The sequence below is a fragment of the Pelophylax lessonae genome (assembly GCF_965119305.1).
Source record: "Pelophylax lessonae genome assembly, chromosome: 13".
NCBI classification, from domain to species: Eukaryota; Metazoa; Chordata; class Amphibia; order Anura; family Ranidae; genus Pelophylax; species Pelophylax lessonae.
This window is the reverse complement of record NC_138780.1, coordinates 192635540-192661113: the sequence shown is the minus strand read 5'-3', so window position 1 is coordinate 192661113 and position 25574 is coordinate 192635540. Positions and strand designations below refer to the sequence as shown.

Genomic DNA, 25574 nt, shown 5'->3' with positions numbered 1-25574 from the left:
TCCAGTATGTGATCTTAAAAAAGCATATTGTATTAAAAAAAAAACCCTTCTGTTGCTCTCAGCCTCCAAATCTCCCATATTCCATTTTTTTTCTCGTTGCTGTTGTGATCTGACTTTCTGTTGGAGAATAACATAGCCACCCTGTATGATCTCACTGTATGGAGGAGCGTAGCCACCCTGTATGATCTCACTGTATGGAGGAGCGTAGCCACCCTGTATGATCTCACTGTATGGATGAGCGTAGCCACCCTGTATGACCTCACTGTATGGAGGAGCGCAGCCACCCTGTATGATCTCACTGTATGGAGGAGCGCAGCCACCCTGTATGATCTCACTGTATGGAGGAGCGTAGCCACCCTGTATGACCTCACTGTATGGAGGAGCGTATGCCACCCTGTATGATCTCACTGTATGGAGGAGCGTAGCCACCCTGTATGACCTCACTGTATGAAGGGAACGTAGCCACCCTGTATGATCTCACTGTATGGAGGCGCGTAGCCACCCTGTATGATCTCACTGTATGGAGGAACGTAGCCACCCTGTATGATCTCACTGTATGAAGGGAACGTAGCCACCCTGTATGATCTCACTGTATGGAGGAACGTAGCCACCCTGTATGATCTCACTGTATGGAGGAACGTAGCCACCCTGTATGATCTCACTGTATGGAGGAACGTAGCCACCCTGTATGATCTCACTGTATGGAGGAGCGTAGCCACCCTGTATGACCTCACTGTATGGAGGAGCGCAGCCACCCTGTATGATCTCACTGTATGGAGGAATGTAGCCACCCTGTATGACCTCACTGTATGGAGGAGCGTAGCCACCCTGTATGACCTCACTGTATGGAGGAGCGCAGCCACCCTGTATGATCTCACTGTATGGAGGAGCGTAGCCACCCTGTATGACCTCACTGTATGGAGGAGCGTAGCCACCCTGTATGACCTCACTGTATGGAGGAGCGCAGCCACCCTGTATGATCTCACTGTATGGAGGAGCGCAGCCACCCTGTATGATCTCACTGTATGGAGGAGCGTAGCCACCCTGTATGATCTCACTGTATGGAGGAACGTAGCCACCCTGTATGATCTCACTGTATGGAGGAACGTAGCCACCCTGTATGATCTCACTGTATGGAGGAACGTAGCCACCCGCTAAGGTCCCACTGTATGGCGGAGCGTAGCCACCCTCTCTTGCTTGCTCTGAGATGGAGTAGTGCTGGCGGCTGACCTGTGCTGTGAATGGACAACCAATAATTTTGGCTGTATACCTGCTGATCGGCTGTGTCCAGTCACAGCACTGAGTTCTGTATTTACAAACCATGATCCGGCTGCTTCTATTTCCTGAAATCATCTCTGTGTACATGAAGGCCATGCCGCCAAATCGGTGAATAAAAGCAACACACATTACACGTTAGGCACACCGGTAACACCTTGGTGTTCACTCCTTCCCAGCCAGTGTCAGTGTACAGTATTATCACTGATCACTGTATTAGTGTCACTAGCAATGTCTGTGTCAGTGACTCTCCCAGCTAGTGTCTGTTAGTGTCAGATTGCTCGCCACCCTACCGCTATCACACTAAAAGTTGCTGATCAGTGGCATCACCAGTATAGTGTCTATAGCTGCATGAATTCCTCTATATATCCCATAGTTTATAGACGCTATAACTTCCACACAGACCAATTTAGATACTTTTATTGGGATTTTGATTACCAAAGACAGGTAGCAGAATACATTTTGGCCTAAATTTATGAAGAAATTCTATTTTTTTTTTTTTCTGTTGGTATTGTGTCTGTATTGTGACTGTGTGTTTTTTTGTAGATGTTGGAGGCGAGGGTCCGGTACCCAAGGTCAGAGACATTGAGAGCCTCCAGGCTATGCAGAGGTCAGAGGTGAGTGATGTCAGGTCTTGTCTTTGTTGTCTGATGATGTCATTGATCACATGTTCCTGATGTCTTTGTTGTCTGATGATGTCATTGATCACATGTTCCTGATGTCTTTGTTGTCTGATGATGTCATTGATCACATGTTCCTGATGTCTTTGTTGTCTGATGAGGTCATTGATCACATGTTCCTGATGTCTTTGTTGTTTGATGATGTCAGTGATCACATGTTCCTGACGTCTTTGTTGTCTGATGATGTCATTGATCACATGTTCCTGATGTCTTTGTTGTCTGATGTCATTGATCACATGTTCCTGATGTCTGTTGTCTGATGATGTCATTGATCACATGCTCCTGATGTCTTTGTTGTCTGATGATGTCATTGATCACATGTTCCTCACGTCTTTGTTGTCTGATGATGTCATTGATCACATGTTCCTGATGTCTGTTGTCTGATGATGTCATTGATCACATGCTCCTGATGTCTTTGTCTGATGATGTCATTGATCACATGTTCCTCACGTCTTTGTTGTCTGATGATGTCATTGATCACATGTTCCTGATGTCTGTTGTCTGATGATGTCATTGATCACATGCTCCTGATGTCTTTGTTGTCTGATGATGTCATTGATCACATGTTCCTCACGTCTTTGTTGTCTGATGATGTCATTGATCACATGTTCCTGATGTCTGTTGTCTGATGATGTCATTGATCACATGCTCCTGATGTCTTTATTGTCTGATGATGTCATTGATCACATGCTCCTGATGTCTTTATTGTCTGATGATGTCATTGATCACATGTTCCTCACGTCTTTGTTGTCTGATGATGTCATTGATCACATGTTCCTGATGTCTGTTGTCTGATGATGTCATTGATCACATGTTCCTGATGTCTTTGTTGTCTGATGATGTCATTGATCACATGTTCCTGATGTCTTTGTTGTCTGATGATGTCATTGATCACATGTTCCTGATGTCTTTGTTGTCTGATGATGTCATTGATCACATGTTCCTGATGTCTTTGTTGTCTGATGATGTCATTGATCACATGTTCCTGATGTCTTTGTTGTTTGATGATGTCAGTGATCACATATTCCTGACGTCTTTGTTGTCTGATGATGTCATTGATCACATGTTCCTCACGCCAGTCATGTCATGTCTTCTGCACAGAATGAGAGGCTGAAGAAACTCTGCACAGAGCTGGAGGAGAAGCTGGAAGCGTCTGAACTACAAGTGAAGCAGCAAAGTGCCGACTACAGAACCCGGCTGCAGCAAAGAGAGGTTGGAGGCTGACATCATTCTAAATCCTGAACCCTGAGGCCCCTTTCAGACGGGGCAGACACAGGTGGTTACCTGACAAGACAGTTGTACAGAAGTCAGTCAATAGATCGACTTTTGTACAACCAGCCTGCCCATACATGGTCTGAAATTTGGCCAGTCCTTGCTGAACCTTCCAAATTTCAACCCATGTACGGCCGACCTTAATCTGGTAATTGGCGGCATAAGCCGTCTATTGGTCCTTTCTTACAGCAGTCTCCCCTCTTCCCACAGTGTACAGCCAGAAGCCTGAGCAGTCTCCCCTCTTCCCACAGTGTACAGCCAGAAACCTGAGCGTTCTACCCTCTTCCCACAGTGTACAGCCAGAAACCTGAGCAGTCTCCCCTCTTCCCACAGTGTACAGCCAGAAACCTGAGCAGTCTCCCACAGTGTACAGCAAGAAACCTTAGCAGTCTGCCCTCTTCCCAGAGTGTACAGCCAGAAACCTGAGCAGTCTCCCCTCTCCCCACAGTGTACAGCCAGAAACATGAGCAGTCTACCCTCTTCCCACAGTGTACAGCCAGAAACCTGAGCAGTCTCCCAGAGTGTACAGCCAGAAACCTGAGCAGTCTCCCCTCTTCCCAGAGTGTACAGCCAGAAACCTGAGCAGTCTCCCCTCTCCCCACAGTGTACAGCCAGAAACCTGAGCAGTCTCCCTTCTCCCCACAGTGTACAGCCAGAAACATGAGCAGTCTACCCTCTTCCCACAGTGTACAGCCAGAAACCTGAGCAGTCTCCCCTCTTCCCACAGTGTACAGCCAGAAACCTGAGCACTCCTACCCTCTTCCCATATTATACAGCCAGAAACCTGAGCAGTCTGCCCTCTTCCCACAGTGTACAGCCAGAAACCTGAGCAGTCTCCCACAGTGTACAGCCAGAAACCTGAGCAGTCTCCCACAGTGTACAGCCAGAAACCTTAGCAGTCTGCCCTCTTCCCACAGTGTACAGCCAGAAACCTGAGCAGTCTGCCCTCTTCCCACAGTGTACAGCCAGAAACATGAGCACTCTGCCCTCTTCCCACAGTGTACAGCCAGAAACATGAGCAGTCTCCCCTCTTCCCACAGTGTACAGCCAGAAACCTGAGCAGTCTCCCCTCTTCCCATAGTATACAGCCAGAAACCTCTTCCCACAGTGTACAGCCAGAAACCTCTTCCCACAGTGTACAGCCAGAAACCTCTTCCCACAGTGTACAGCCAGAAACCTGAGCAGTCTGCCCTCTTCCCACAGTGTACAGCCAGAAACATGAGCACTCTGCCCTCTTCCCACAGTGTACAGCCAGAAACATGAGCAGTCTCCCCTCTTCCCACAGTGTACAGCCAGAAACCTGAGCAGTCTCCCCTCTTCCCATAGTATACAGCCAGAAACCTCTTCCCACAGTGTACAGCCAGAAACCTCTTCCCACAGTGTACAGCCAGAAACCTCTTCCCACAGTGTACAGCCAGAAACCTGAGCAGTCTGCCCTCTTCCCACAGTGTACAGCCAGAAACCTGAGCAGTCTGCCCTCTTCCCACAGTGTACAGCCAGAAACCTCTTCCCACAGTGTACAGCCAGAAACCTCTTCCCACAGTGTACAGCCAGAAACCTCTTCCCACAGTGTACAGCCAGAAACCTGAGCAGTCTGCCCTCTTCCCACAGTGTACAGCCAGAAACCTCTTCCCACAGTGTACAGCCAGAAACCTGAGCAGTCTCCCCTCTTCCCACAATGTACAGCCAGAAACCTGAGCAGTCTCCCCTCTTCCTGGCACAAAGAACTGGAAAAGCGCAGGCAGGGCACTGGAAAAGTCTCCAGGTGAAATCCTGTGGTGAAATGGGATGATACAGTGTAATCCGTTAGGATCACAGCTTTCTATCATCTCATTTGGTGTATATACACTTTTGAATTTGCCGCCGGTTCCACCCCCCCTGCGTCGCAACGCTCGCAGGGAAGGGAAGTGCCGGCAATCGGCCGAGCACAGAGCGGGGAGAGAGTGTGGGGAGGACGGCGGGGGATCGCAGGGAAGGGAACCGGAAGGGAAGTGTCTGCAGCGGCCGAGCACAGAGCAGGGAGAGAGTGTGGGGAGGACGGCGGGGGAGCGCAGGGAAGGGAACCAGAAGACAGGTGTCTGCAGCGGCCGAGCACAGAGCGGGGAGAGAGTGTGGGGGAGGACGGCGGGGGAGCGCAGGGAAGGGGAGTACCATTCTGGAGTAATCCTGAGTGTGGCTTGGAGTTACCGCTTTTGGTACTGAAAGTGAACCCCGAGCCACACTCGGGAATACCGCCAGGGGGGTTAATAACTAAGCAGGCAAGGGAAGCTGAAAATGGGGAAAACATTTTGTAAATGGGGAGTGAAATTCCTCTTTAAGGCTCAATTCTCATAGCTAACCCTTGAGATATGAATACTTGGCTATTTTTTTAGCCAAGTTCTATGAGATGTGAAAGTTTCTGTAACCTGACTAAAATATAGAACCTTCTCCTTAAGAATAGGCTTTGTGAATTAAGCCTCTGTGTGATTTCAGCACACTTGCATGGGAGAACATTATTGGTTCTCTAACTGGCTCTTTGCCTAGAATCACCCTTGTATTATTATAACCTTTAAGTGATTTCACACAAGTGTAGATTTGCCAAGGCTTGCTTTGACCTGTTTAGCTTGCCCCAGCCCTGTAGACTGGATTGATAAGAGTTTGTTATTCATATTCAGGTGGAGGTAAGTCATCTGAAAGCCAAGCTGAACTCGCTGCAGGATGAAGTACAGAAGGCGCAGGTCTCAGCGCAGTTGTCCAGCGTCACTCTTCAAGCAGCCGACTCTCCGGCCTTCATGTCCAGTATTCCGCCTCCTTCCTCCACCTTCCAGGGGGACGATATGGACTTTAGTGATGTCCTCTGGTCTCAGCAGGAAATTAACAACCTCTCCAGTGAAGTGGCCAGGCTGCAGGCGGAGGTGACCCACTGGAAGCACGTAGCCCAGGTAGGACCCTCATTCATTCTTGGGTCATTGTGTGCAGTGCAAACTTTATTTGCTTAGAGAGAAAAATTCTTGTTTGCTCATTCCCTATCGGTGACTTCATTCAGTCTGCACAATCGTAAATAAAGATGCATTGGCAAATTTCAACCCTTTTGACCGGCATGAGTAAGGCAGCCAGCAGAAGACACAAGACTAAGCAATGTATCAGATTTTCATAGATACTGTGCACATGACCATAAGATTGTTTGCTTGATTTGTTCTCCTTTTAAGTACATTTTTTTTTTCTTTCTATTTTAGGTAACCAAGGCTCAGGGCACACAAAGCCCCGACTCGAAGGAGGTTGGAGTGTTACAAAACACTATCAAGGTACAAGAGGCAGCTCTTGTGTTAAAAAAATTCAGTGACGTTGTTTAAGTACTGGTAGCATTGTGAAATGAAATGGACACAGAAATACTGCTGTTTTATTTAAGTGCCTAGTTTTTTTTTTTTTATTTCCAAAGAGAACCTGCTTTGGTCCTACTAGACATGGGTCCATTTTACAGGAGTGGATACTCAACTTTAAAACAAGCTGTGAATTGCTTTTTATTTCTTTTTTTTTTTAATCTGGAGGGGAAGCTAGGCTGCTTAGTCACTGCTAGGACTTGAGCAGGGGGAGCTGAGCTGCAGAGTTACTCCTGGGTGGGGAGCAGGAGGTGCTGAGCTGCTGAATTACTGCTGTCTGGGGGGAATATAGTGAGCTGAGGTGTTGTGCCCTTGCTTGAAGGGAAGCAAAGGGAACCGAGCGGCTTTTGGGGGGTGGGAAGGAGGTGCCGAGCAGCTGCTTGGAGGGGAGAAGGAGGGGCCGAGCGGCTGCTTGGATGGGAGCAGGAGGTGGAGAGCAGCAGGTGCCAAGCGGCTGCTGGGAGGGGGAGCAGTGGGTGCCGAGCAGCTGCTGGGAGGCGGGAGCAGAGGGGGGGGGGAAGCTGCTGGGAAGGGGAGCAGAGAGACTGCTAGGAAGTTGAGCAGGGGGAGCGGAGCTGCTGATGGGAAGAGGAGTAGGGGGAGCCGAGTGGCTGCTGAGAGGGGGAGCAGGAGGTGCCGAGCGGCTGCTGGGAGGGGGAGCAGTGGGGGAAACCGAGCGGCTGCTGGGAGGCAGGAGCAGAGGGGGGAAAAGCTGCTGGGAAGGGGAGCAGAGAGACTGCTAGGAAGTTGAGCAGGGGGAGCGGAGCGGCTGCTGGGAAGAGAGGAGCAGGGGGAGCGGAGTGGCTGCTTGGGAGGGGAGCAGAGGGAGCTGAGTGGCTGCTGGGAGGGGGATCATGGGGTGCTGAGCTGCTTGGAGGACAAACTGAATAACTTCAATGCTTCTGCTGTGAAATTTGACAATTGCTCCACAGTGCCTGTAGATACAGAAGTCAGTAAGGCCTTGTTTTAATGCCCATTTACTACTTGCTATGGAATGTAAGTATTGATGTCCATAACCTCACCACCGTTTCACTTTAAATCCTTCAGTAGCAAAAGATTAAATATCCTGTGTATTTAGTAAGCTTTTGGGGACACATTGTAGTGCCAAAGGTTTGTTAGCCTAAAATAAAATCACAGAAACCTATTGAGATTCTCATGTAGAGAGACCAAACAGCTTAGATACTGGTATGTAGACAACTTTATAGTAGAAAATAAAATGTGCCAAATCCGTCGGGGATTCCATAGTTGTTCCCAGGCATGTTAATTTGACACAATTGCTCTCATTTAAAATCTTTCATGAGAATTCTCTTTTACCCCTTAGCATCTCAGATTTCACACCTGCCCCAGAAAACAAAAAACATTGCAAACTGAAGTAGATTCTATTTTTGCTGCATTGAAATGGAGGGCGTTCTTATTTGTAACACTTTGCTGAGCAAGGCCAAATATTCCTTTCTTTTTTTTTTTTTTTATCACAGGACTTGAAGTTGAAGGTAAGCCGTCAGATTGATGAACACCAGCATGAGCTCTCCGTCTTACAAGATGCCCATCGGCAGAAGCTGGCGGAGATCACGAGGAGACACCGCGAAGAGTTGGGTGAATATGAAGAGAGGATCGAGGAACTGGAGGAACAGTTCAATTCAGGTCTTTGCTTGCTAATAATTTCCTAACCTACACTGATGGCCCTTTTTTTGGAAGTAGTACCGAAATTCATTGTAACACAATTTACCCTTACATGCCACAGAATGCTATGTACCAGTTCTATAGAGAATAAGGTTAAAATAGATTGCCGTCTATAATGTACAGCAGGGGTCCTCAAACTACGGCCTCCAGCTGTTGCGGAACTACACATTCCATGATGCGTTGTAAAACTCTGACATTCACAAACATGACTAGACATGATGGGAATTGTAGTTCCTGAACAGCTGGGAGGGCCATAGTTTGAAGACCCCTGATGTACAGGTTCTCACAACTGCAGTTTTTGTTCTTCTACCTCTTCCTTGTGTTTCTGGGATGGATCAGAGCAATGCTTTGTGCTGACCCTGAACATTCAGAATTGCTCTGATCTGTCCTGGAAACCCTGCAGAATGAAGTGGGGATTTCAGATCCCAGGACCACTGCACTGGCTGTGTGGGTATTAATAGCTCATCAGAGGTAAATTGCGACCAGAACTGGGGGGGTCGCTTGTAAAAATATTAAGTCAAGGGGCAAATGGGTTGTAGAGGCATACAAATCAGTGTAGAAATGCTGAAATATGACCAAAATGTCATAGCTAGATGTATACACACTACCAGTCAATGACCGAATTGCAGTAATAGAACAGTCGTCCTGCTGTGCTCTAGCTACCAGAGCCAACAGGTGGCCCGTGCTCTCCCTCTCCTCAAAGCAACTCTGTTGAAGTATCTTTTTTTCTCCGCCGACGATAATTCTACAGGATTGGGCCTCAACCCAACTGCTATGAGCAGCTTGTGTGGGATTAACCACCAATGCCTCCTCCCTACGTTGTAATACAGTACGAACCGTGTTCTCCCATTCTCTAGTTTTATGTTTAATAACAGTAATTTCCCGAATAAGCAGACCCCGTAAGAATGCCTTAACGGAGTCCCATATATCAGCCTCACTAGCAGAATGCATGTTAAATTGGATAAACTCTGCTAACGCACTGGAGATATTATCTGGGGTAGTGAGCAGTGTTGACCACAACAGGTTAATTCACCACAAGGGAAGAATGGGTGAGTCCACAGTAGCTAAACGCACCCAAAAGGGAGAATGATCTGATAGAAGGCGGGGTTCATATTGGGGATCGACCGATTATCGGCGAGGCCGATATTGACTTTTGCCGATATATCTGTATCGGCCCCGGAACTTGCTAATATTGCCGATATTCCAAATATTGCTCATGTAAGGGTAAAATTATGTCACTTAGCATAATTCCATTTACAAATGTTATTGAATATGCCACTCACATATGTACAAATTAAAAATATAAGCAATGAAGTGATGTCATGACATCACTTCCGGGTATCCGGCGCCAGATTCAAACAAATGACAGCATTCAAAACAGCCAAACTTGGCGTTTTTGAATCCCTCCACAAGAGTACCTGTCAAGTAAAAAAAAAAAAAATTTTAAGTGTATGAAAATATCGGCCGATACCGATATGCAATGGCCAAAATATCGGTATCGGCAATGAAAAACCGATATTGGTCGATCACTAGTTCATATGCAGAGTCTATTATTTATGGGAGAAGAGCATTATTCCCTAATCCTAAATCAATTTGAGATAATCCACCATGTGAGGCAGAATGGCGGGAGTAACACTTCATATCAGCATTTTGTTCTCACCAGACATCCCTCAGACCCATCTCAGGAAGCAGGGAGACAAAAGGGGTTCTACCAGAAGCAGCAGGCGTAGATTTGGAATGGATCGACAATCTATCCAACTGTGGATTAATAACATTGTTAAAGTCTCCCAAGGCTAAAACAGGAACACCAGGGTGCAAAGCCATTAATTGTGCCAGTTTCTTAAGAGGATCTGAATAGAAGGGTAGAGGAACATGCATGGCTGCAATAATACACAAGAAGCACTTTAGTTTACAAAACATAAAGACTAATCCACCATTTGTCAACCTGCTGCTCCAGGTAGGTAAAGCAGATATTATTAGAAATCAACCCACCTACCCCCCTAGAAAGAGGAGTATGTAGAGTGGAACTGAAGAGGAAATTTGTGGGAGCGTAGCTGGCGGACGAAGTCTGGCTGCAAATGTGTCTCCTGGAGACACACTAAATGCAGCCTAAATCCAGAAAAATATTGGAAAACCGCCCCTCGTTTAACTTTGTCACTTAAGCTCCTCACATTCCAATAAAGAAGCAGCAGGCCCTTAGAGTTAGCCAACATATTGCTGATAAGGAGAAAATAGGGTGGTGCCTAAAGGCACCCTCCTAACCTGTAAAATATACTGGAAAAAAAAAACCCTCCTAACCTGTAAAATATAACCTATATTTTCAAACAGCAGCCATAATGTTAACTTTTCAATACTTAAAGGCATGTAGAATACCATAGAAAAATGTTTGGAGCCCAATCTAGTGTCCTGGTGTAGAACAGGCCGCAATGGCTAAAAACATTTCAGTCTCACCTGTGTGAAAAAAGAACAGGAAAAACAGATCCCAAATAATGCAACTGTACATAGAGTGCTGATTCAACAGGACCCAGCGAGACAAAAAAATACCCCTTAAGATAAGAGGAGTAGAGTCCTCTCAGGACCATTTAATGGGGGCCCTAGTGCGGCCCTAAGGGCAAATATTCAATGCACATTTGGAAATCCGCTGATTTCCCCCCCCACACATAAATCATGGGTGTCAAATATGGGAAAAGCACTACTTTTAGAGAACGTCATATCTACACAAGACGTGGCTGTTAGGGTAAATTTGAAACGCTGTGGGGCCCATGGTTGGATGCCCCTGGACTTCCACGGGAATTGGTATTTCAAAGATTGTTGCCCGAATAAACCATAGAAAATGAAGAGATGTCTTTACCAGTTGCATAACAATAGCTGCACATCTTGTGGATTATTGGTTGGGTTAAATTACAATAGTATAATTTCTGATATATATGTAATGGTCTGAACATATATAGATACCAATATTTGTATGACTTCTATGCCAACAAATGTAATCAAAAAAAATAAATAAAGGGGGGCGCCACTGTATTGTGACTGTATTGTTGCATTAAGGGTTTTAAATAATAATTTTTTCTGATTTAAAAAAAAATATTCCATGCAGCTTAAAGCGTTCATGTGAACTTGTAGAACACTGACGGTTTAATGCCAACCAATCAGGTTAGGTGAAGAGGAGCAGGCTATGCAAGAAAAAAAAATGTAGCCTTCTCCGCCATATAGATAATGCACACACGAGCAGCACTAGTAGATAAATAAGAAAACGGTAATAATGTTCATCAAGGTCCCAAAGGAATGGTGGTTAAGCAGATAAATTCAGGATTACGGACGCTTCACCCAGGTGCTTGGTACAGCAGAGAAGGGACACAGACCATTCAATGCACACAGACTCTTACCGACAGGTAAAGATTGGATCAGCAGAAAGTGGTTAAGGGACCACTAAACCCCCCTCTCCTGGAAAAATGCCTGGGGACATCCGCAATTCAGTCAGCCAAAACAGCACCAATCCCTTGGTAACAGTACTCCACCTAAGAAGATAGGCAGGATCAATCCACCTTAAATCTCCAGATGAGCAACCAACCTCATGCATGGGGGAAATACCAAAGAGAATGCGTCCATAGTGTAGAAAGTTTAAAACACCTTTATTGTGAAAGCAAAGGCCTACACTCACCATCCACAAAGGCGCAGAAAACTTAAAAAAAACACTCATTAGGGAACGTTCCTCGGTTTCCACCAAAAAGATGACTGACTTTCGGGTGTGACGTGATGACGCTGGCAAGGTCCTCTCCGCCATATAGCCCAATTCAGACAAAGAAGCACCAATGTAAGAAAGAAAAAGAGCAGCTCATCATCGTTACGGTGGGTGTTGCGCCAGATTTCATTCCTCTCGGTCAAGCCAGTGCATAGCAGAGAGGTAGGGTTATCAAAAAAATGTGAAGAACCATCAGCTATGATCTTTAGCTTTGCCGGGTACAGCATAAAGTATTGCACATTAAGTGTACGTAGCTTTTTTTTTTTTTTTTTTTTTTTTTATTTGATATCCAGGAATTTCGCCCTTTGCCTCTGGACTTCCGCTGAAAAATCAGGAAACCATGAGATCTTTGCATTATCCACTTTTAGAGAATTAGCTGTTCTGGCCTTTGACAGGATGGCATCTCTATAGTTGAGAAGGCGAAATAAAAAAGGACGTGGTGGGGCTCCCTGTGGTGGCAGGCACGCCGGAACCCTGTGAGCTCTCTCCACTGCAAATATAGATGAAAAAGCGTCACGACCAAAGGTATCAGCCATGCTTCTATAAACACTGTCCTCTGCCCTCCCAGGAATAACCACTGCACAGACATTATTTATGCGAAGGCAGTTTTTCATATCCTCCAACCAAGAGGTTCGCTCCCACAATTTCTGCATGTCTTGTCTCACTAGTGAGATTTCCATCTTCATGCCCTTCACCTCCCCTGCAAGGTCCGGAGTGGATGTATTGCATATGTTGACAGCAGCCAGGATGTCTAAGAGTAGGTTCAGGCTCTGTGCTGGCCTGCGGGCCAGCCGCCGCCATATTGGAAGCATATTGCTGTGCAGAATGTGTACTCGCATGTGGACGAGCTGGAGTGTCAGCATCCAGGTCCCCTGAGTCATCCTCATACTCATTGCCTCCAGGAGCAGCCAGCTGTGGTGGTGGAGGATCCTTGCCAACCTTGGAGAAGAGGCGCTGAGCAGCCTCCTTTGCCAAGCGGGATGGGAGGCCACCATCTTGGCCCAGAGTGTCGGGTGGAACATGAGGGCGCTGCCCTCTTTTAGCCTTGAGGACACAAATATAGCCAGCCAGAGGATGCAGATACACAGGGGCAGCGGGTGGTGTGGTCCCAGAGCGATACAAGGCAGGATGGCGGTGCTAGATGAAGAATTCTGCAGAATTCCCAGTGGAGCTCTTTAAGACCTGTCTCACTGCATGCCTTGCTTGGCCACGCCCCGAAATGCAAATCCCTATCAGATAAAGCCACTATATGTATTAAATCAGTGTATTTACCCATCTGCTTAGAGTTCTGCTTCATCTTTGCAATAGTATCAGTACAGATTAAAAATGCAATAAAAAGTTATACATTTTCATAGTCTGAGGAAGAGGCAAGTCCTCGAAATGCGTCAGCCTGCTGGAATTTTATCTGTATAGTGGCTATTTGTAAAAAGCTGTGATGCAAATGGCAATTTGTGAGTATAATACTTACCATTTTTACCTATAAAGACTTCTATTGAGCATAATGCACCCTGGTCGAAAAAGGCTGCACTAGACCCATGCACCCTCTGTTTTTGTTTTGTGATTTTCAATACATTTTCATAGTAACTGTATGTTGTGTTTTTTGTTTTTTTCTTTGGCTCAGGAGGTGTGGATGGCACTTCTGACCAGTCCAAAATATTTGAACTTCAGAAAACAGTCCGCTCTCTAGAAGGAGAGAAAGCCGACAGCGCTCAGAAGATTCAGGATTTGGAGCATCAGCTGAGAAATCTGACTTCTGCTGTCTCTGCTGCAGATGAAGAGAAAATGTCTATGCAGCAGGGGAAGGATTCTGCGGAGAACGAGAAGAATCAGGTGGCTGCGGAGTGCGAGAGACTGCGTGCCGAATTAACTGAGTTACGAGCACTCCGCGAGTCTGACAGCAGGACGGAAGTCACCAGTTTACAGCAAGAGGTCCTGAGGCTACAAGAAGCACTAATTGGTATGAGAACTTTCTAGTTTATTCGTTTATGGAAATCCCAACGTCGGATTTCTATTGTTTATCCTCTGTTGGTGTATTAAAGTGATATTACTAATTCCTTATCCTTCTATAGCTACGGCTACAGAGCGGCTCAATTTTACCCGGGAGGGCATCCGTGGACGTCCTCCGGGATTTACGCTCCTTGCGTGCCCCCTGGAGCACGCTCTGTGATCGCTGTGTCCTTCAGGCACGGCCAATCAAAGATCATGGTAAAGGGCCAAATCACAGCAGCTCTTTACCATGTGATCTGCAAATAAAAACAAAGAAAGGGGCGCACCAGCCTAGCGCATTATCCTCAGCAGGCTTTTAATAACATACGTTTTAAAATCAGCTACTCACAAACATGCGTAATAATCCAGCATTTCAAATCCATAGAGCAGCATCTTTTTAAAAGTCCAATGTCTCTTGAAGACGGAGGGTTCAATCACAGCTGATCACAGTGTAAACAGACTTGCTGGTAATCGGCAGTACTTTTTCCACGCGCCGTCACAGCGAGAGGAGAGGAGAGCCGGTAACCAGCACTCCTGATGGGATGTGTACACAGATAATCGGGACACTGATCATCAATGCTGTGTATCTGTGCAGCCATTATCAGTGCACATCAGCGAAGGCTAAAAATTACTTATTTGCAAAATTTTATAACCGAAACGAAGAAAAAGTATTTTTTTTATCTATTTATTTATTTTTTTAATTTTGGTCTTTTTAATTGTTTAGCAGAAAAATAGGAAACTCAGTGGTGAATAAACACCACCAAAAGAAAGCTCTATCTGTCTTTAAAAAAAAAAAAAAATTCATATGGGTACAGTGTTGCATGGCCGCACAATTGTCATTTAGGCCCCTTTCACACTTGTGACACGATTTTACGGCGCAATTTTGACGCGATTTTGAAAGCAATGGCTATGGCTCAAAACGCAATCAAATCGGGAACTACTTTGAAGTCGATGCAACTTCAAAACGCACTGATATGAATGGGGCTCATTGGAAATAATGGAAAACGACTTGTCATGCGATTTTGCGGTCCAAAATCACGGGACTAGTCGCACAAGTGTGAAAGGGGCCTTAAAGAGTGACAGCACTGAAAATTGGCCTGGGCAGGAAGAAGGTAGAAGTGCCCAGTAAGCAAGTGCTAATTTATTGATTTTTTTTTTAAAAAATGTAACCACTTTAGCCCCGGAGGATTTGGCTGCTCAAAGACCAAGCCCTATTTTTGCGATTCGGCACTGCGTGACTTTAACGGACAATTACGCGGTTGTGCGCTGCTGTACCCAAATGAAATTGACATCCTTTTTTCCCACAAACAGAGCTTTCTTTTGGTGGTATTTGATCACCTGTGCAATTTTTTTTTTTTTTTTTTTTGATCATGCGCTATAAACAAAAAAAGAGCGACAATTTTGCAAAAAAAAAAAACAATGTTTTTCACATTTTTTTTATATGAAATTCCCCCCCCAAAAAATGTAAAAATCAAAAAATTTAACATTTTAGGCCAATTTGTTTTCTGCTACATATTTTTTGTAAAAAAAAAAAAAAATCACAATAAGCGTATTTTGATTGGTTTGCGTAAAAAGTTATTGCGTTTACTAACTACGGGAAATATTTATGTAATTTTTATTGTTTAACTAGTAATGGTGGCGATCTGTGATTTTATTTATATTTTTTTTGCGATACTGCGACATTATGGTGGACAAATCGGTCCCCTGACTGACATTTCTGACACTTTTGGGGGCACCAGTGACATTCCTACAGTAATCAGTGCTATAAATATGCACTGTTACTGTAAAAATGAAACTGGCAGGGAAGGAGTTAACTTGGTGATCAAGGGGTTAAGTGTGTCCCTAGGGGCGTGATTATAACTGTTAGTGGGCGTGGCTAGTGAAGTAATCACAGAGACATACGATCCTACATAGCAGGATCGCATAGCCTCTGTCATTACTTCAGGGAGAATGACAGACAGCTGTGTTTACATCAGCCGTCTGTCTGTCTCCCTCTCCTGAGGGAGATCGTGAGTGGCCGGCAGACATCGGAGCCGCCGGTCACACGCACTGGTTCCCCAGGGAACGAGCAGGGGCGGGAGCGCGCCCCCAGCGGCGTGCTCTTGCCCCCTACAGGCTCTTTGGCAAGCGACGTAGTACTACGTCACTTTGCCTGTAAGCAGCTGTGCGCCGCAGTAAATATACAGGAGGCGGTCGGCAAGTGGTTGAAGAGCGACAGCACTGAAAGCTGAAAATTGGCCTGGGCAGGAAGGAGGTAGAAGTGCCCAGTAAGCAAGTACTTAACATTTTATACTTGCCTGCTCTGTGTAGTGGTTTAGACACAGGGAAAGAGATGTACACCGCACAGGCAGTTGGAGCTTCACAGTCAACTATGGGTGCAGGACCTCGGATCGCCACCGCAAACATGATACAAGAGAAATGGCCGCACACCAAACGATGGCTCACGATGAAAGTCTTTATTTAACAAGGATGCAAGGTACAGCAAAATGGATGGTAAGCATGTTTCACACGACTCACAGCGTGCTTCATTACTATTGAACAAGCACGCTGTGAGTCGTGTGAAACATGCCTACCATCCATTTTGCTGTACCTTGCATCCTTGTTAAATAAAGCCGTTTGGTGTGTGGCCATTTCTCTTGTATCCGGTGTAGTGGTTTTGCACAGAGCAGCACAGATCCTCCACTTCTCAGGTCACCTGCTGGCGCTCCTGGTCCCTTCCTCCTGCCGAGTGCCCCCAAAGCAAGCTGCTTGCAATGAAGTAGGCTCGTTCCTGAGGTGGAGGGGGCCGGAGCTCTGCGTGTCCATTCCCACACACAGCAGCAGCTCTGCGCGCCCCCCCCCCCCCCCCTCTCTCTTTCCTCATCGGCTCACTGGCTGTGATTGATTGCATCCAATTGGCTCCTGCTGCTATCTCAGCCAATGAGGAGGAAGAGAACCCAGAGAGCTGAAGCTCTTGTGCACATCGCTGGATCAAGATGGGGCTCAGGTAGGTGTAAGGGGGGAGCTGCACACAGAAGGTTTTTTCGCTTTCATGCATAGATTGCTTGAATGAAAAAAACCTTAAGCCTTTAGAACCACTTTAAATATGACATTGAAAGTGTAGAGCTCCAAAATATCTGCTTCCCCTTTGCATCTTCTGTCTTCTGTTCCTTTATCTCCCCATCCCCTACCATAGACTGTAAAGAGACTACTTTACCTCCTTTGGGCAATCGGCTTCACTGTGTAAGCTGGCTCCTGGGAATTAAGGTAGCAGCGTTGTTTTGTAAGAAATCAATGTATGCATGTGAAGGGAGATGTGGTCAGGGATAGGTGAGTTCTATAATCCAGCAATGCTGTTTGAGATTTCAGTGCAGCAAAGGCACTGCTCAAACAGGAAGTTAGAGGCTTACAGGATTTTTTTTTTTTTTTTCCTTTTTATCAACAGGTATTTTTTTACACTTGCTGCGTTTTTAAAGGGATAAAATGTAGGTGTGGAAGGGAGGGAGTACATGCATACTGTTTTGATTTATTCACTAACCTACACTTCAATGTGCTCTATTATATTGCATTTCAGATACTGAAAGAGGAATGAGCAGAGTAACGTCAACAGAACAGGTATTACTAATTCCCTGGGCCCATCAGTAGTGGATCTAAATCTTATGAAGGGATCCCTCTCACACCACTGTTTAAATCAAAACATCTAATTTGAACCTGTGTGTATTGTGTGTCTTTGCATGCATTGTATATTTGCTATTACAAAATTCAGCCGTAGGTGTGCGATGAGACTTACCTGCTTTTGTCCTCTGTCTTCGGAAGGTGCTGTTGGGTGATACGGATCGCACTACCTCCTCCCAGGAGGCCGATGTCACATGTGAGCAGCTGAGGAAAGATCTAGACGAGAGCCAGAGGAGGCTGGAAGAAAGCATTGCAGAGAAGGAGTCCCTTGCTACAGAATTAGAGGAGCTGGACAAACAGAATCAGGAGGCCATGCAGGTGCTTGACAGGCTGTTCCCCCGGCCCCCCTCCTCCGGCCCCCTCCACCTCCACAAAGGGAAACGTTGGCAAGCTTTTCTACCAGCAATTTCTTCTATCTCTCCTGTCAGACTCCAATATCTGCTGCCAACCTTGCAGGGTTTTAAATATGACCTCCAGCCTTTTCTTCAGTCTTGCACAGTTGTACCGGCTCCTCCTGACCTGAAATAGCTTACTCTGATTTCATTGCACACTGTGAGCTTCTCAGTGTGCAGTGACATTGGCCATAAAAGCCTGGGGGGCTTCCCACGGGCCTATTGGTGTTGTCTCCCTTCCTTTTCAGCCTCTAAATGTATCCACATAGAAATCAATGGGGGTGCATAGGCAAAGGTCAGGGGTGTCTGATCCAGGCTAATATACATTTATTGGAAGGGGTAGATCTACGTTACCACTTGCTGACCAGCGACGTACTGGTAAGTCAGGCATCACCCTGGTACAGTTTTTTTTCTTTTTAGAGCGGATGGTCGGCTCTCTTGTAAAAGCAATTCTAACAGCTAACTGGCTGCTGGATTGCTTTTAGAAGCAGCGAGGGGGGGGGGTGAAACACACACTTACTGTCATTGCCTAATGCAGCTTTACCGATATCTCCCCACCCCGTTTGATTCCCCAAATCGGTTTTGTTTGGCTCTCAAGTATGGTAACCTAGAAGTTAGGGATGCACCGAAATGAAATTCTTGGCCGAAGCCGAAGCCGAATAATAATAAAATATTTGGCCGAAGGCCGAATACCGAATGCGGTGTTTTGCATTTTTTCCATTTATTTTGCCAATTTTTTGTCCTCTCGTGTCTCTCTCTCTCTCTCTTGTCCTCTCATGTCTCTCTCTCTCCCTAAATGTTACTGTAGGGAATGGGATTCAGTGCACACTGCAGCCTTGTACCATAGGGTTAATGTTAGTGACACTGTAGGGATTGGGAAGGATGCTGGGAATGGAAATCAGGAAGCATGCAGGCAGCCTTGTAAATTTTAATTGCAGATACAGGGCACTGGGCAGGTCAGGGTTAATGTGGTAACATCAATTACTCAGTGACAGTCAGTCAGTGTCAGTGTGGACTCGATCAGATTATACAGTGACAGACAGTCTCTCATAGTGGTGGTAGTAGGAGGCTGGAGGTTGACTAGTAGGAGCCTGGAAAGGAGCACAGCCGCATACATACATTACTCACTCGTGCACTGCAGCCCGCCCCACACATTCAGTGAGTCTTACTCTCCTCCCTAGTTTTTTCAATGGCACATTCAGGAAGCCAATCACGCCGTGAGTAGCGGCACAGCGGAACCAATCAGGTGTGCAGGCACGCGTGATTGGTTCGCTGTGCAGCTAATCACGGCGTGATTGGCTTCCTGAATGTGCCATTGAAAAAACTAGGGAGGAGAGTAATGCCCCATACACACGTGCAGATTATCTGCAGACTTTAGTCTGCAGACTTACCAAAACCATATAATATGAGGTCAAACCTAAACACTTTCAATTTGTATGCAATCCGGGAGGCCCTTGCACTACATAGAAAAGGTAAGTCTGCAGACAAAAGTCTGCAGATAATCTGCACATGTGTATGGGGCATAAGACTCACTGAATGTGTGGGGCGGGCTGCAGTGCACGAGTGAGTAATGTATGTATGCTCACCGCTGAAGTGTCCCGGCTTCCCCTGCCTAACACGGAAGTCTGTGAGTCCTCCTTCCCCCTGTAAATATCGTGACCTCGGCGATATGAATATCGCCTACGGCCACAGAACGATAGTCGATATAATATCGACTATCGTTCAGCCCTATTATTCAGCACAAAATTATTCGGCCTTTTGACTTATTCGGCCAAACACCGAAAGTGCTATTTTTTCTATTTTCGGCCGAATAATGTTTGGCCGCCGAATATTCGGTGCATCCCTACTAGAAGTGATCACCTGACTTCACTTCCTGTTTACCCATATGTCAACGGCGCCATTTTCAAGAGTTAAAAGCACACAAACACACCAATTTTTGGAGTTTTGAATGCTTTTAAGGGCAGAGGATGGATTTGGGCTCTTATAGAGCGCAGATCTCCCCATTAAGAGTACCTGTGACTTGCCTATTGCTGTCACAAAGGAAATTTACATTACAGGAGTCAAAATAGACAAAATATATAATAAATAAAAGATAAAGAGCCCTCATACCCCCCCCCCCCCCCCAATGCTCGTGCGCCAAGGCGAACATCCCACGCATATGTGGTATCATCGCGAACATCAGTTCATGACCAGTAATTCTGGCACCAGGCCTCCTCTGTAAATCTAAAGTAGTAAAGTAGTAACCTGTAAAGGCTTTTAAAGCGTCACCTGTGGATAGTAAAAAATTTTTTTGTCGTTGTTGCATGGGTGTGAGCAGTTTTAAAGCGCGACGGGTTTGGTATCCATTTACTTTGCGCAACATTATCTTTTATATTTTACCAAAATATTAGGTTATGTAGTGAGCTTTTTTTTAAAATTCAAAAACGCATATTCTTTCCCCAAAAAATTGCATTTGTAAAACTGCTGCTCAAATACCATGTTGCATATACAATTGCAAAACCCAGCAGTTTATTTTCTAGGTCCTCTGCTTTAAAAAATAGATATAATATTTGGTGGTTCTAACTAATTTTCTAGCATAAAATATTGATTTTTAAATGTAAACAAAAAGTGTCAGAAAAGGGCCTGGAGGTCAAGTGGGGTTTAAGATGTCCGGTGTCATTCAGGCCCTCTTCCTGTAAGCCCTGGCGGTCACAGGTCCATGGTCATATACTATAAAGCCGAACTCCAGGATAGTTTTTAGTTTGAAACAGAAGTTTCTGTCCCTGTCATTTGTGCACTACAACAATTATTATTATTTATTTATTTTTTTTGTAAGCATCCAAATTTTTTAGAAAAGTACCTATTAATAGTTTGACATCGTTGCTTGGATACGGAAAACCAGCTGTGCCCGTGCATTCGCTATCAAGTAAGCCACAACATCAATTATGCTCACTGTGCAGCACCATGGGAAGACTACAATTCCATTTAATGTGAATTGTAGTTGTCAGTGGGCATGAATGTGGGTACTTGGCAGTACAGATCAGGAGTCTCCTGGCCTGTCAGTCCAGGTGTTGGGTCATGCTGGAAGGGGTAGATCAGGAGCTGCTTGGCCTATCAGTCAAAGTATTAGATCATGGCGGGAGGGATAGACCAGGAGTCTCCTGGCCTGTCAGTCAAGGTATTAGATCATGGTGGAAGGGATAGACCCAGGAGTCTCCTGGCTTGTCAGTGAAGGTGTTAGGTCATGGTGGAAGGGATAGACCCAGGAGTCTCCTGGTCTGTCAGTCAAGGTATTAGATCATGGTGGAAGGGATAGACCCAGGAGTCTCCTGGTCTGTCAGTCAAGGTATTAGATCATGGTGGAAGGGATAGACCCAGGAGTCTCCTGGCTTGTCAGTCAAGGTATTAGATCATGGTGGAAGGGATAGACCAGGAGTCTCCTGGCCTGTCAGTCAAGGTATTAGATCATGGTGGAAGGGATAGACCCAGGAGTCTCCAGGCCTGTCAGTTAAGGTGTTAGATCGTGGTGAATAAATAAATGGTGAAAATGTTAGACCAGGAGTCACTTGACCTATTAATTATGACACTGCTTACTAATGGGCACTACACAGGGAATAGTACCTGACCGGAGGCTAGGGAAGGAGGAGCCACTTACAAAACAGAAATAAGGGACAGCGAACCATTGACTAGGAGTCCAGGCCAGATTTTTCAGTGGCTGGACAACTATTTTGGAAAAAAAAGACAAGTATTGCGTGAAGGAAAGAAATTGTCTTTCCAAAAGTGTATAATATTTTCTGCACAGAGTTCAACTTTTCTTGGTGACTAATCACCTATAGGCATGACAGGTTGCTCAAGGGTCATTTACCCCTCCCCACCCCAAATGCAGAAGATCCATCTTTTTCTTTCGTTCATTGACAAAGCTCCTGATCTTCTTAACTATTGGGTTATACTGCCCCCTACAGGAGTAGGACACTAGGTAGAAAGTCCCAAGGAGGGGCCCACTTCCACCCCAAAATCCTCCAGGAGTAGAGGGGGGGGTCAGCTGCTCACCATACCAGGAACCAGGCGGGCACCGTTCCAGACAGAACCCCTAGCCATCGGAATGAGGGGCTGTCTGCCAGGAGGAACGCTGCGACTTGGGGCAAGACCTGGTTGTATGCGACCCCGCGAGGCGTTTAACGTGCAGGCCATCCCCTGTTCGGTGGGGCTATGTCGCGGCCGACCTAGCGAGAGCTGAGGTCGGCGCGTGCTCGCTGGCCAGACTGGGGTGACCAATGGATCTAGATTATCCAGCCCAGTCCGGCAGTCGATTGTAGATCTCTCAGGAAAAAAACAGGAGAAAATTTTCTATCTAAAAAGAAAAAATTGCCAGGACCAGAGATCCCAGCAAGGAACAAGGTCCTTACTCCTGACTAGGCAAAAAAAAAACTGAGTACCTATAGCCGAGAGAGGGAGTATACCCCCTGGGACTGCCCATAGGTGTAGCCAGACGTTTTTTTTTTTTTCTGCCTAGTGTCCTACTCCTGTAGGGGGCAGTATAACCCAATGGCTAAAAAGATCAGGAGCTGTGTCTGTCAATGAACATCAGAGAAATAGATTTCACAGTAAGTCAAAAATCCCATTTTTATTGGGTTCAGTAAATTTTCTTTGTAATAAAAGGGTAGGTTGCTGCCCGTAAGTAACTAATATCTTTTGTTTGTTTACAGCATTTGCTGTTTATGAAGGAGCACCTATCCAAGCAGAAGGCAGAATCCGAGACTCTTGTGGCACAGTTGAATGAGGAGCTACAGCAGTCAAGAGAGAGCGAGTCAAATGCTGTTGCTGAAGTTAGAAAATTACATGAACAGTTGCAGTATGAAAAGGAGAAGTTGAGGCAAGCTGAAACCGTTTTTAGCAATGTACAAGCAATCAATCGACAGCTTAGAGTCCAGATGAACGAGCTACAGGAGGTTGTAAAAAATTTGGAATCCAAAAATTCAAATTCTGTTGCTGAAATCAGAAAATTACATGAACAATTGCAGTCTGAAAAGGAGAAGCTGAGGCAAGCTGAAACCGTTTTCAGCAACGTACAAGCAATCAATCGACAGCTTAGAGTCCAGATGAACGAGCTACAGGAGGTTGTAAAAAATTTGGAATCAAGAAATTCCAGTATGAAGAAGGAAAATAAAGAGCTTCAGGAAAGCCTGAAGCTTGTGAGAGAAGAACTTTCCGTGGCCCAACAGGAGTCGTCCTCCCGGCATGAGCACCATGGGGACAGTGAAAGCGAAAAAGAGATTAATAGGTTAAAGCTTCAACTCTCAGATATTGAGCAGTTTAAAGCAGACCTGGAGAATGAGATTTGTGACTTGAAGATGGAGAATGAGATGTTGTTGTCAACCCAAGAACAAGCAAAACAACAACTGCAAGACGTTATGGCTTCTGACCGCAAGGAAGCTTTGGAAAAGCAGACTGTGATTGAGGCCCTTAGAATGGAGAAGAGCCGCCTAGAAATGGAACTGAACCAACTTGAAAATAGACTTCATGAACAGGCTCAGAAGTATGAAAGAACCATCCGTGAACTTTCGAATGCCCAAAAGATGGACACCTCCACTTTACAGCTTGAGCATGAGCGGATTGTTAAGCTCAACCAAGAAAAAGACTTTGAGTTAGCAGAGAGCAAACGGACTGTAGAGCAGCTTGAGATGGATTATGAGGAAACCAAAGAGATGTTGACTAGTACGTTAGAGGGCCAGAAACAACTCACCGAACTTATTAAAGAGAAGGAAAGTTTTGTCACTGAGCTAAAGGAGAAGAACCTAGAGTTGCAAAGGCAGCTTGAGGAACAGACTAAAACAACAAAAGAATGTAATGTCTTAAGACAGAGCATCGAAGAGAAGGAAAAACTTCTCGCTTCAATGAAGGAAGACAACAGCCACCTTAAGGAGGAAATTGAGAGGTTGAAGGACCAGCAGAGTCGGTCCCAGCCGGCGGTGGACCCAAAAACATTAGACATCATCACAGAACTGGAGGCAGAAATAACACAACTGACTAAAGTCCAGAATAATCACGAAGAAGAGCTGAAACTTCAGAAGAAAGCTGTCGAAAAGCAAAATCAAAATGCCGCGCAGCTTCAAAAATCTCTTCAGGAGAAAATCAAGGAAGTCAATGAAGTAACGTTACAGCACAAGGAGATGGTGGACACGTACGAAAAACTACTTTCCGAAAAAGACAGTGAAATCTCGAGTCTGCAACAGACCAACGAACTGATCAGCTCCCAGCTGCAAAACGAGCATCTTATCCAGACCGATTCCTCGGTTATACTCCATGATACCAAGGCACACACAATCAACAATGGTGATAACGGCACGGAGAAACACGATCTGTCTAAAGTGGAGATTGAAAAATTGGTCAAGGGTATCAAAGAGAAAGAGATGGAGATTAAGATTCTCAATGAAAAGAACATTAACTTGACCAAACAAATTGACCAGCTGTCTAAAGACGAAGTGGGAAAGCTCACTCAGATCATCCAACAAAAAGACTTCGAAATACAAAATCTTCATGCCCGAGTGTCCTCGGTCAATTACATGCAAGATGTGGTCTATCTACAACAGCAGCTACAAGCTTATGCAACGGAGAGAGAGCAGGTTCTGGCTGTCCTAAGTGAGAAGACAAGGGAAAACAGTCAACTTCGAACCGATTACCACAAAATGATGGATGTGGTGGCTGCCAAAGAGACAGCTCTTTTGAAACTTCAAGATGAAAACAAGAGGTTTTCGCTCAGCCAAGAGGGCAGCGACCAGGAGATGTTTAGAGAGACCATCCAGAATCTCTCAAGAATAATCAGAGAAAAAGATATCGAGATAGATGCCTTAAGCCAGAAATGTCAGACCCTGCTAACCGTTCTCCAGACCTCTAGTTCGGAGAATGGCAGCGATCTTGGAGGCGTCAATAGTAATCAGTTTGAGGAACTGTTGCAGGAACGGGATAAACTCAAGCAGCAGGTGAAGAAGATGGAAGAGTGGAAACAGCAGGTAATAACCACTGTCCAGAACATGCAACACGAGTCTGCTCACCTCCACGAGGAGCTTCACAAGCTTCAGGGCCAGATCAGCAAGGACAATGATTCTAGCTCTAAATTACAAGTAGACTACAACCACCTCATTCACAGCTACGAAAACAATGAGAAGAAACTCAAAGATTTTAGCCTAGAGTTGAGTAATGTTCAAACCAGTATTGGTGAACTCAACAGCACAAAAGAACGTATACTTGGCAAACTCCAGGTCAGTAACTATGACGCAAGTCCAGTTGAGTCTCCTTTGGGGGCATCTCCTGAACAGAACAGTGGCGATTTTGCGAAGATCGTTCAAGAATGTGAACAACTGAGGATTCAGATTCAGGAGAGCGATACCACTATTCGAACCCTTCAAGAGAATAACCAGCGTTTATCAGACTCTATGGCAAAGACATCAGAGCATGGTCGCAGGACCCAGGAGGAGGCCACCTCAGAGCTAAAGCAGATGAAGAACAAAAGTGAACAATTGCAGAAGGCTCTAAAGGAGAAGGACATTTTGATAAA

At 45.6% G+C, this 25574-nt stretch overlaps 1 protein-coding gene across 1 annotated transcript in view; it reads left to right on the top strand.

Annotated features, from left to right (window-relative positions):
* The window catches only part of TRIP11 (thyroid hormone receptor interactor 11), a 107761-nt gene that overhangs the window by 7778 nt on the left and 74409 nt on the right, over positions 1 to 25574 (top strand). Inside the window, exons 2-11 of the mRNA XM_082275452.1 lie at positions 1822 to 1892; positions 3057 to 3167; positions 5882 to 6148; positions 6443 to 6511; positions 8062 to 8227; positions 13630 to 13965; positions 17548 to 17588; positions 17790 to 17966; positions 22726 to 23000; positions 23169 to 25574. The exon at positions 23169 to 25574 is cut by the window's right edge and continues 307 nt beyond it. Of these exons, the coding sequence (XP_082131578.1) occupies positions 1822 to 1892; positions 3057 to 3167; positions 5882 to 6148; positions 6443 to 6511; positions 8062 to 8227; positions 13630 to 13965; positions 17548 to 17588; positions 17790 to 17966; positions 22726 to 23000; positions 23169 to 25574 (3919 nt within the window). The remainder of the gene's footprint in view (positions 1 to 1821; positions 1893 to 3056; positions 3168 to 5881; positions 6149 to 6442; positions 6512 to 8061; positions 8228 to 13629; positions 13966 to 17547; positions 17589 to 17789; positions 17967 to 22725; positions 23001 to 23168) is intronic.